General features: G+C 28.5%; 1 protein-coding gene across 1 annotated transcript in view; it reads right to left on the reverse strand.

The window, feature by feature from the left end:
* Nucleotides 1-2537: 2537 nt before the first annotated feature.
* Nucleotides 2538-13444, reverse strand: part of LOC129610783 (uncharacterized) — a 41928-nt gene continuing 31021 nt past the window's right edge. The window contains exon 7 of the mRNA XM_055523497.1: nt 2538-2549. Within this exon, the coding sequence (XP_055379472.1) occupies nt 2538-2549 (12 nt within the window). The remainder of the gene's footprint in view (nt 2550-13444) is intronic.

Raw genomic sequence — 13444 nt, forward strand, 5'->3', positions numbered from 1 at the left:
ATATGTATATAAATATATATATATATATGTGAAAATAAAGAGGTTAGAAATTTCTAAAAAGAAAATTATCATATTACGCATAAGTAAATGTATAAGGAAATTTTTTTTTTACACTATTTTATATGTAAACATATCTCGATATACATATACACATATATCAAAATATAATATTATACAATATATATCAAAACATTTACGTAGAAACAAAAAAATATATCCCTATATAAAGCTAAACATTTAATATAAATATACATGGTTACACTTATATATACAGTTAATTTTTTAATAAATATATATGCATGCGTATAACATAACGCAAGGAAATATAATAATATAATCATATATTGATATATACATACAGAATTAACGATATATCAAACCCTTAAATATGGATTTAAGTTTGGAACGAGATAGTACTGCTTTAGGCAGTCTTTTTCAACAAATAATTGCTGATATGAAGGTAAGTAAGTTAATGTCAAAAAAAAATTCCACCTTGTAAACTTTCCAAAATTAATTTTTCTCTTATTAAAATTTTTACTGGAACTGCCTAGTTATTGTATTGATTTATAACACATTAGAGGTATACATAAATATACGTACATTTTTCAAATATGCATAGATTTTTCCAACCAGATGGTGCATTTTATAGAATTTTACTATTTATTTTTTATTTCTCTTACTTCAACGAAAAAAGCAAATTTGATTGTAAAAAAAGCAAATTTGATTGTAAGTGATTTGATTGAATACAGTTCAAAAATTTTGTTAGTCAGTATCAAAAGAAGAGAAATGCTGAGCAACTTTGCAATGTCAATGTAAACTTTCTGTAAAAATTCACATTGACATTCAAACGTATTGGTTGTAAGTACAATGCTTTTAAAAAAGAAATATTCGTAAACTTATTGTTACTAGTTTCGACTTTAATGTTCCTTTTTTTTCCTTTATTTCCATTTAATTTCAGTTAGTTTTCAATGTATTTACGTTTCTTAATATTGTATCTTGTTTCTATAAACAAATAAAATTTTTATTAAAAAAAGAGCTCTAGGCAAGGAAGAATAGTATAAAAACCTTAGCCAACAACAATTGAAAACCGAAAAATAAAAAGAAAGAGGCAAACATAAAAGCAAAATTTTTTATATTCTTATACTTTTTGCATGTTTTTTTTTAATAAAAGCAAGTTATTTTCAAGGATAATAGTATCATCTATACAAAAAGAGAAGAACAAAAAAGATATAAAAAACAAACAAAAGAGAAAAATTTAAAACTAAAATAATATTATAATTTTTCATTCGTGAATTTGCTAGTTCTGTTAAGTTTTGTTGTTAGTAAGAAGGTAATAGTTTTCACTTCATATTCCTCGAAAATTCTTTAAACAGGTTCCCATTCAATTTTTCTTTAAATATTGTTAAGATGTGAGGGTCATTTTGTATAATAATCCCATAATGAATAGGGAACAAAATTGCCGAAAAAAAGTTATTCTCCTCTCGGAAATGAAATAAACCATAGATGAAAGATCTACAAAAAAAAATTCATGAATAAATCTAGCATTAGACTAATCAACTACGTTATTATTTTATTTTCACATAATACTTATTTAAAAGAGTACTCTTATATACCCATAGTTTAACTGTAATAAATTTTGAAGAGTTTTAACCATAATAGTTTTTATATACATAATTTCTCAACTTATTTATTTAAACTACATTTTATATATAAGTAGTTTAAATTTCTTAGCAAATTTATAACTTGCTGAATGAAGGTATAAAATAAATTGGATTAAACCAATAATTTGTAAACTAGAATTTTTTCTTGAAGAAGGGAAAATACTATTTCTTAAACAATCTATTACCGCAGGTGTAATCAACAATGTCAACTGACAGTAACCGACCGGCATTCAACAATTTATGCTAAAAAAATTTCTATATAAACTTCTTTATATACAACTTTTGTATGCAACCGGTTGACAACTGCTTTAGCCACAAATTATTTTTGATTTGAATATTTTTAGAATTAATCAATAAATAGTAGTTTCCCTTCAAAATTTTCAATTTTACACAAAAGACGAAATCAGCAGTTGAAATTTTTTTATTACATTATTACATTTTTAATTGACGTTGTTAATTATGTTGCATTTGTTTTTTACATTATAGGTCACACTGCTAATTGAGATATTTGTTTACAACTTAAAAAGCTACAGTGCTTTTGTTAACTGCAATGAAGATCAAGATGCAAAAGAATTCAACGCAAAGTTTACATTCATAAAAGCACAACTCGTTTATATTCGCAATATTTCACATTTTATTTTTTTAAAAAATTTCCTCAGAGTAGCAATTAAATATTGTGGTGAATAAAATGTTTTTCTGAGTAAAGAAGTTTCGGAAGGCTTCATTATTAAATTTATATTTTATTTATATTTTATTTATTGTTTGCCATATTCAAAAAAAATGTGAGAAGAGGAAGATTGCGTAACTTCTCATATGTAAATCAGGATTTTTTTCTCATGAACTATGATAACACTGCTAAGATTTACTCTTTCAATATCATTTAGTTTTCTGTTTCAGTTTAAAAATATTATTTAAATTAGTTCAATAATATATTCTTGAATACAGACATATTTTGCTCTTAAATTACAAGCAGCCTTAATATTAACAAATCACTTATTTATAGAAACTGATTAAAAGTTGATTACCCAGAGCAAAAGATAATATAGACAACGAGAAAAAGTATACTCCATTTTTTTTCACTTTTAGTGAATTTCCGAAAGCTAATACGTTCATTCGATTATGTTTGTGTTTAGAAAACTTTTACAATCTTTAAGAAAAAAGGTGAAATATCATACAGAAGTAGATTTGCATCCTGCCTAGATAACTACCTTCCTTCTTACTTAATATGTACTTCGTTTCCCACAATTTAATTCGTACGAATTAAATTCTTGTCCTTTCTCCGAAAAGTATGCAATAATTTTAAAGGAGATTCTAGTATAAGTACTCGTATTAATGATAAATAATTTAAAAATAATTTTTGAGTAAAATACAATAAAATATACATACTTTATAATCGCTTTATACTTCGATATTTCGTTACTAATTTCATACAAAAATATTTGAATTTTCTTTTTAAGTACCTACCCCGGCGTTTATAAAAAATAAAAAAAAATAGTTCAAAATAATAAAAATCAGATAAAAAAAGATTTTTCTTCTTTGCTTTATTTTGATAGTGCTCTACTTTTACAAATCTCTTGAGGCATTATTTAATATCAAACATTATATTATGACGTAAAATTTAAATTTTTCTTTTTTGTATACAAGAATACATGACACATTCATGAATAAATTTTGTTTATAAATTTATATGTGTAGGTAAGCTTGCGTGGATACATATATTCTATATCAGAAAAGTATACGTATAACAATAGTCAATTTATAAATTTTTAAATTTTTTTTTTTGTTTTTGAAAAGTTCTTACTAAAGTATAACCTAATCGGTTCTTAGTTGAAACACATTCTCAGTCAAAACTTTAACTAAGTAACATTTATCTATACATTATGCACATTTACAGTAAGGTCTTTTTACACGGATTATTGTTATGCCGTTTATATTTGATCCAAAAATTTCCAATTTAAGTATTTGATCCAACCATTGAAAAAACTATATGTATGTTTGTTTGTTCAAGAAATTTGGCTTGTTTAGAAAATCCGCGTATATATAAAGTTTTCAAAAATCGTGGAACACTCAAAGTTCATTTAATTTGTTTCATTAACATATAATGTTTATGGATGTAAAGGACATTTGTGATTTGTTTTAAAAGTGAGCTTTTATAATTCGAGATTTCTCTTTTTAGATGATGCTTAACATCGATCACTTGCTTTTATATAACTCGTATTGAAACTCATTGACGTTTTGTTGATTTGGAATTGAGGTTTTGTTTATTTTTACATAATAAGTGGCGAATTTTCCAGTAAAATGCAGTACATTTTTATTTCTTTTTTCAATAAAATAAAATGATAATTTATTGGGATTCAACGTGAAATATGAATGGATAAACATTATATACATAAAAATTAAATTTAATGAAGAAAGGAATTAGGTTTTGTAACAAGTTGACTTGCGAAATATATGAACACGCAAATTGCATAGAATAGCAATAATGCAACAATAAAAATAAATAAAAGCAACAATAAAAAATCTAGTTTAGTAAAAGTGTTGCAGAAGATTATGAAAATGAATTTTGAACACTTCCTTTCAATTTTAAGAAAGTTAGAAAGCTCCATGTTAATATAACCAGAAAAGTGTAAATTTTTCTCTTAGTAGAACTTCCCTTTGTGCCATCAGAATTCCCTGAAAAGTTCGACTGTTAGTTTCGGTAACAATCAGAAGTCAAATTTCAATAAATTCCATCAATTGGTTTCGTAGATTTGGTAAAAAAATGTAAAATCGACCCCAAGTTTCGTTCCCAACTCCAGTAAAAATGATGTCAACGAAAGACACAGAAACCAAACAACCAATTGTCAAAAAAATTTAGAGAGATCTTTTGATTAATTGACTTAGACAGCAAACATAAACACCTACTTTGTTTTTCAAATATTTTAATAAATATACATACATATGTATATAAATTTGTGTGGATGTGTGTGTAAATTACTATAATTATCCAAACAGACACCTTCGTCTTGTCAATATTTGAAGTGAAAAGGAGGAAAATAATTAAATTGTGAACGCAAATATGCAACGGAAAAGGAAATTTTTTTAAGTTTTTATTTTCGTAATCCTAACTTTTCCTCAAAGATTTTAAATGAGAAAATTCCACTATTTCAATTAATTTTATCAGCCAAAAAGTACTATAAATATTGTATCGAAAAGCTCAAATATCTCATTAGTCGTCACAATTTAAAATATGGGAGTTAATCGTATATAAAATATATAAAAGCTTTTATGAATGTTAATTTTTGGAATTCATAAGAATGCGAAATTTGTTGTGTTCAGATACGCATATTTTGAATTTTGTAAGTTACACGCTTTATGTACTTATTTAACTTTTTAGTTTCGAGTAACGAAATCTTTTAGTTGCAATGTAAAGTGGATGTTGCGTAAGAAATAGAACTTCATTACTAATTAAAATTCATATTTCAGAATATACAATTTTATAAAGCAAATTACAAGACAGCAGGGAATTTCAGGAAAAAATAAAAAATAAATTGTTTGGCATTTGACGCTTTGGTTTGGTATTCATTAATTCGGTTAGGGGTATTTAGCTAATTGTGTTTTTTTAGGTCTATTTTCATAATGTTTGAAAAAAACGAACTGAATATTTGCGAGAGAAAGCATTTCGATTTTTATTTCAAGTTTATAAGTAAGTTTATAAGTATTTATAAGTAATCATTTTGCCAAATAAACGATTTAAGTGAATTTCAAAGTCGATGACTTCAAGTGCCATAGTAACGTCATTAGCCCAATTAAATTTTTCAAAATGAATTTGTTTTTCTGTTTTTTTGATATATTTTCTTTATTAAAGAAAAAAAATGAAAAATTAAGAAAAAGTTTGAAACCATTGAGAATTGCTTTCTTTATAAAAAGCCAGAAAAAGTTTTGAAATTTGAAATAAGCAAAAACACAAATTAAAAAAGAAATCCTAAAAATTTAATGCTGTTTTGGTTTCTCACATATCCGCAAAAATTTTCTTTTTTTTTAGGTCAAATCTTAAATTTTCTAAATGCTCTAGTACACCACCACTTAAAAAAAACTTTTTATTTAATGGGAACTTCAATTTTTTGTATGACGGTCTAAACTATCTCAAATTTCCAAAGTTTTTTATTTTTGTTTTCTTTCTGTGTGCACAAGTTCAGATTCCTTCTTTTATGTTTACCTTAAAAAGTGAAATAGCAAAAAAAAATTAGAGTAATAATTTTTTTTTTACAGTATGAGTAGGGTTGAAGTTTTAGCTATACAATATAGTTTTTTTTCACTAATCATATTATATTTTCGAGTAAATACAGGTTGCATGGGAAGTTTGCTATTCCTTAACCATATGCCTAACTAACTCAATAATTATGTTTCTTAACCCTTAAACCAAAGAATCCTTTTAGACATTTGAATGGTGATTTATTTCAATAGAAGTTACATTTAATAAAGTTGGGTCAAACCAATGGTTTGTATTTCAGCACTTTTCCCTTCAACAAGTGGAAATACTGCTTTTAAAAACAATCTATGTATATCTACCACACTATTAAAATTATTTTCATTCGTATACGAAACTATTTCTAAGATTGCATAAGTATATTTAAGATGAGCGATTTATGCAGTCTTTGAAATAAAGCAAAAATAAATTTAAAGAATGGTTAACATAATGCTCGATTTTAAGGGTTAATTGCGTGGGTTAAGAAAATTAATCATGTTTTCCAATGGCATGGAATTTACCTTTAACTTTCTATAGAAACTTTACTATTTATAGAAATTTGGAAAAGGTTGCGGTTTCGGAAATATAAATCGTTCATCCTAAATATATGCAATCCTAGAAATAGTTTCGCATATGAATGAAAATAATTTTAATAGTGTGATAGGTATACATAGACTGTATTTAAAAGCAGAATTTTCACTTGTCGAAGGGAAAAGTGCTACAATACGAACCATTGGTTTGACCCAACTTTATTATCACAAATAACATATAAAAATGTAAATTTAGTGAGGTTAAGTAAGTTGTGTTTTTTGAAATTCAGATTTCCGTTACGAATTCATATGATATCTGCCTCAAGCTACAATTTCTCTATGGTTAATATTTTTCCATCACAAAACATGTAATATGAGACATATATAAGTGTTCAAATGCTTATTTCAGTTCAATAAAAGATTTGACAACCTTTTCTTTTGTACTATATCATCTAGTCAAAGTCTTGTTCGAAATTGTTCGTCTGAAATAGTTCATCTTTTTGTTTGAAAAATATTCTGCTGAACCTTCGTTATTTCCAATGATTTTTTTGGTATCAAAGTGTCCCATGATTAAAAATAATCAAATTTTAAATTAAAAACTTAAATTAAAAAATTTTCTTAGTTCACGAAAACTTACGAAATTTTTACAGATGAGTATAATATGCGCAGCAAAATTTTTGTTTGCGCTTAATAGATTTGTATACATGTTTTTTTTTGCTTTAAAATGATCAAAATGAGTAGTAAGTGCCAAATCTTAAATTATATTTTGAATTTAGTGATTTTACACGAAAAATTTATTTTTTCTTCAAACAATAAAAATCTAATTAATGTGATGTACTCGGTTTTAACCATAGATGATTATTAAAAAAAAGTTTTTTCCTTATTCTTATACAATTTTTTTTTCTAATTTTACCACACTACTATCAAGCAATGATTGTGAATGCAATGTTAAATGTTTTGTGAATGCAAAATTTTTAGAAACCATGTCTTACTTTACTTTAATTCGAACGGAAATTCTATACTTACTTTAGTTTAGGAAAGTATAAATATTGTATATGTATAGTAGTTATTTATATGAAGACTATATGCATTTAGTTATTGTTATGTTATATTTAAAGAATTTTTAATGTTCCGAACGTTATATACAACATTTCATACATAATGCATGTATGAGTTTGCAAATATGTGGGTTTTGTGATTTCTATAATAGTTGCGATTTTTTTCTCTTCCGAATTTTCATTGGACCAGTTTTCTATTTTTTTTTTCATTTTAAAATAATATTTAAGGCCTAAAAAATATACGTACATGTGTGTATGCAGTAAGCATGTGAATGTATAATTATGAGTTTTATTAAATAAAGTGAGTGCTATGATTAGAGAGCGTTACTATACTTAATTGTATGCTTTTTTAAACAACAGTTAATTATTTAGCTCTTATATATTATGTTTTTAGCATTTATATTATAAATTTGTAATAAGTATATGATGCAAATATTCATGGTACACGTACATTTGTATATTAGTATAAAGTACATATTATATTACTTTGAAAATCATCCTTTTTAAAAAGAAAATCTCAACAGAATTTAAAGATTTTACTCTGAGATAATAGCCAATTTTACATTTCTATAAATTTTTAAGCTAATATAGAGCATTTTCGATAATTCAGTGCTAACTTATGTCTTAATATAAAGCATTTTCAAAATAGCATGTTCGAAAATGAGAGTTATGATAAAAGTTCTGAATTAATTTTTATAAGTGTTTCTATAATTATGCTGCAAAAATATTATAAATTAGAAGAAAAGCATAGTATAAAAGTGTTGAATATTGGAAAATTACTCAAGTATGTTAAAAATCTGCAAAAGTATAATATTCAGTTTGCAGATTTCTAAGCATGTGTCAAAAAACTTTTAAGATTTAATTTACAACTTTCAATGCATATCTGAATTATCGAAAGTCGCCATACTTTATTTATAATAATATACAATCTAAAAATTCAATCGGTGCCTCAAAGTTATCGAAGACATGTGTTTATTCAATATTCTAATAAGCAGTGAATTGCAATGCATGCGATACGGAAAGTACATGTAATTTTTCACAGATTTATAAACTGCTTTAGAGTTCGATGGACTAGTTTTGGAATATGAATACAAAAATCTATGCAATTATTTCAATTTTGTGAAGAGTTCTGCCTGACCTTATGGCTAATATGTTTAGTAATAGGTAAGGTAATAAATTATTTCCTTGCATTTGTATAGATAGTGTTTTTATAATATTTAATTTTATTAATTGGTTCTTCGTTCTTCAAAGACCCTTTTCTATCTTCATATATATATCTTTTTACCGAACGTATTGTGTAAACAATAGGTAGGTTATGTGATGGCAACAAATTTTGCATATCCAACGTACTTCTCCATAGTAGGGAAGTGTAAATAAACTATTTTTAGCAACCTGTCGGTCTGTCGGTCTGTGTGTGCACGCGTGTATCTCAAGTTCGGCTGAACAGATTTTGATGAAATTTTATATGTAAGTTTATTTCCACCATGGCACGGATTGATCAACTTTTGGTATATATCAGGCCTCGGGAACTGCACTTTTTGGCGGGCCTGTTTTACATTTTTGAACATTTTGAAGAAAATATTCAACCGATTTACTTGAAATTTTGTATATAAGCTCTGCTCGACCGTCCTCGAAAATTCCTATGTTTTGGAAGAAATCAGGCATCGGCAACTAGACGTTTACTACGGGCCAAATATACATTTTTGTGTATATAAAGAGAAATAATAAACCGATTTCATTGAAATTTAATATTTGAATTCCTCGTATTAAAACAAGGAACATGTAAATTTTTTAGAAAGATAAGGGCTCGAAAACTGATCTGCGGGCCGATTTTACATTTTTCACCATATCTACGGAACGAATTGATGGAATTTCTTGAAATTTGATATTTGAGTTCTTGTTGTTACCGAAATTAACTGGCGAGCATTTCAGGGAATTCGGGTATCACAAAGCGAAACTGTACTAAGAGCCAAATTTACATTTTTCTAGGTATGTTAACTATAAGCTTACTAATGTCCTAAAAATTGGAAAGAAGTATTTAACAGACATTTTTATAATATTCTGTAACACTTTCATTTAACTAGACTATACACAATGCGGTCGGTTATGTGCTGACGACATTAGATTTTTTTTGTTTGTGTTAAAATATATTTTACATTCATAATTAAAATTTGAATTAAATAAGATTTCCTGGATTTAACAAATTACTTTACTTAATTTTACTTTGATTTTCGCAGTTTTTTTTTAATCGTTTTTATATAAGTAGAAAATAGATAGTAAATGGTTTTGGTATTGGAAGGTTTCTTTCAAAAAAAATATTGCTGTCAAAAATGCTCTACTTTAAATTAATGATTTTTTATTGAAAATTTAAAAGAGTTCATGTTAAAAAAATATAATTAATGGAAAAGGTTAATTTTTGGTGGGTAAACCAATTCAAAAATTAATTTTATAGTTTTATCTTGAAGGTGTTGAATATATTCGATTGTTTTAAAATTTAACATTGAAAAAATTTAATTTTGAATTAATTTTCTAAATATGATGTATTTTATGTTATATATTATATTTTAACAAATATAACAATTTATGTTCATGGATGAATGAAATTGTAAATAATGCTCACTTGATGTCTATATAGTATTTATGAACATACTCTTAATTTGGGTCAAAATCAAAATGAGAAACACCTCCAAACTGTTAAAATGCTTTGATTAAAAAAATTTATTTATAATACAAAATACTCATTTGACGGTAATTAGATTTTTAGGTATATGCATTCTAATGCAATAATACGATAATAATATTTTAATATATATTATATCTTTTTGTGCACGGCATAAGTTCAAACTCTTTTAAATTTTTTGTTATTGTTATATTCTTTTCTTTAATACTCGTATCCCTACATTATCTTTACATTTATTTAACGTTCTACTAGTACTAGCACTTTATTTTTCTCTTATGTCTGTGTGTGCGCGCATTTATCTCAAGTTCAGCTGAACCGATTTTGATGAAATTTTATATGTAAGTTTATTTCGACTATGGCACGCATTGATTAACTTTTAGGATATATCAGGCATCGGAAACTTAACTTTTTAGCGGGCCTGTTTTACATTTTTGATCATTTTGAAGAAAATATAAAAAAGATTTACTTAAAATTGTATAAGCTTCATTCGACAGTACGCGAAACCACCCAACTTTTGGAAGAAATCAGGTGTCAGGAACTGGACGGGCCAAACATACATTTTTGTGCATATAACGAAAAATAATCAACCGATTTCATTGAAATTTAATATTTAAATTCTAGTTATTAAAACAGTGAATCTATAAATTTTTTTGGAAGATCAGGGGTCGGAAACTTTTTTTTTTTTTTTTTTTTTTTTTTTACCGAGAGGAAGGGTGAAAAATCTCGAAAGACACTGCCAGACGAAAAGCAGTAGTGTGGAATTTTAATCCACTAAAAAACACCCTCCTCAAAATAAACTATAAAACTAGTCGAAAACGACTAACCATTAATTTTGCTCTAACTTTTTTGATTATTTACAAGCTTTTGATCTGGCACAATAGCGTACTCAGTACTCATTGTTCCAGATAAAAAACTCTAAACTAACTCGAGAGGTCTCGTACGTTTAAGTCTCCTAACAAAGTTTTGATTGTCAACCAATCGAGCCGCCTCGATATTGACATGATTGGATGAACGCATTTTATGATTGGCTGCTTGCTTTATGATTGGCTGCTTGGGGCGTTTACAATGTCCCGTAATACTCTATTTTGAAATCTTTGTATAGATTGGATATGAGTCTGCGCAGTGCAGCCCCATAACTGAATACCGTAAGCCCAGACAGGCTTAAATATTTGGAACGCCTCCCCAGAAGCCATTCGAACTTTCTGTATTCCTCCTCTAGTTGAGATCTCTTTTTCTTTATGTGCTCCTTCCATCTGAGCTTCGCGTCCAACTTCATTCCCAAATACTTCGCTGTGTTTGCGGACGGAATCAAGACGCCATTTATTCGAACCGAAAATGAATTGTCAATTTTCCTATTAGTGAAATTTACGTGTACTGATTTCACCTCGTTAAGTTTTATATTCCACTTTCTAGTCCATTTTGAGATCTCATCACTGGCCCTTTGCAATTTTTGTGTAGATTCATTTTCATTTCGTCCTATTGCGATAACTGCTGTATCGTCAGCAAATGTAGCTGTTGTCACTCCTTCCGATTCAGGAATATCACACGTGTATAGCAAGTATAGTATCGGGCCCAATATACTCCCCTGTGGTACCCCCGACTTGATATCCCTAAGCGAAGAGTACTACTCTTCCTGTTTAACTCGAAATACCCTATTAGTCAGGTAAGATTCGAGCAGGTCAACATACTGCCTTGGTAGTAATCGTCTAAGTTTTTTTATTAATCCACAATGCCAAACCTTATCGAAGGCCTGGGCTACGTCCAAAAATATGATAGAACATATTGTTTTTTCTTCCAGTGAATTTTCTATTAGGTCAGTTATTCTATGAATCTGATCTATGGTTGAGTGGTTGCGGCGAAAACCAAATTGATGATTCGGGATTAACCTTTTACTTTCAATTATAGGCTGGAGTTTTCTCAATAAAAGTTTCTCTAGCAGTTTTGAAATCATAGGCAACAATGAGATTGGTCTATAAGAAGCCGCCTTGTCTATAGGTTTGCCAGGTTTGTGCAGCATGATTATCTCTGCAACTTTCCAAATTTCAGGCACGTAATTGAACCTTATACACGCATTTACTAGGCGCGTAAGCATCGTTATACCCCTTTTGGGTAATTCTTTCAAAATATTGGCCGTTATTAGGTCAAATCCTGGGGCCTTTTTAGGTTTAAGAGTCCTGATTTCTTCTATGACCTCTCTTTCCGTGACCATTGGAATAGTCACGCTATCCCCAACAAAAGCAGATTCCTCATTTTCATACACGCTCCGGCTGTCATGCGGGCAGAATATATCGGCCAAATGATCCGCAAACGCACTTGCCTTGTCCTTGTCAGTTTTTGCCTACGTTCCATCTTTGTTTTTAATAGGAGCGAGATGTTTGATAGGTTGCTTCATTTTCTTTGTTGCCCTCCACAGTGAGTAATTGGTTTTCTCACACGCCGTCAAATTTTGAACATAATCACCAACCGAATCCTCTTTGTATTTTCTAATACAGCGTCTTAGTTGCTGCGATTCATGATTATATCTGGTTTTATCAGCAGGATCACGCGTTTGCTGCCACCTTTTTCTCGCCCGCCTGCTTCGTTTTACTTTTGCTAGTATATGTGGGGGATAGTTAATGCCCCCCCTCCTAATAACGTTAATTTTGGAACTACTCCAAGCCGCATTTTGAGTAATTTTAGTAAAGTTTTCGGCCTCCTCATCTATGTGCTGGGTCGTTCTTATTCTTTTCCTTAGATCTATTTGACGTTCAATCTCTAAGCGAAATCTTGACCAATCTGTAGTTCCATTTGTCAGTGCAGGTTTCGCTCTTTTCATAACTATATTTTCCTTAAGTACAAGAATAACCACCGAATGATCGGAGTCAAGATCGTAGTTTTCATGTACCTCGATGAAATTTTTCGCAATCCGTTTCGTTATGAAGAAATCTATTAAATCTGGACACTTATTAACATCGGTTGGCCAATACGTTGGCTTCGCAGAAAAATGAAAAAGGCACTAAGTTCTCTTCCTCTAGTTGAAGTATGGCTTGAACCCCAATCAGTGTGCTTGGCGTTAAAGTCACCCCTCAATATAAATCTATCGCCCAGGTCTGTCAGAACGCATTGAAACACTGCCGTAATTTTAAATCTAGGGTGACAATATAATGCAGCCACTCTAAATTTCTGCTTAGTCGAAGTGATCTGAACCGCTGTCATTTGCATTCCCTCGGTTTGCATCTGGTGCAGATCGCAATGCACCACATTTTCTTTTATTATTATCGCCGTTCCGCCCTTCGCTATATTTCCAG

The sequence above is a fragment of the Condylostylus longicornis genome, unplaced genomic scaffold (genome assembly GCF_029603195.1).
Source record: "Condylostylus longicornis isolate FDR11 unplaced genomic scaffold, ASM2960319v2 ptg000048l, whole genome shotgun sequence".
Classification (NCBI taxonomy): domain Eukaryota; kingdom Metazoa; phylum Arthropoda; class Insecta; order Diptera; family Dolichopodidae; genus Condylostylus; species Condylostylus longicornis.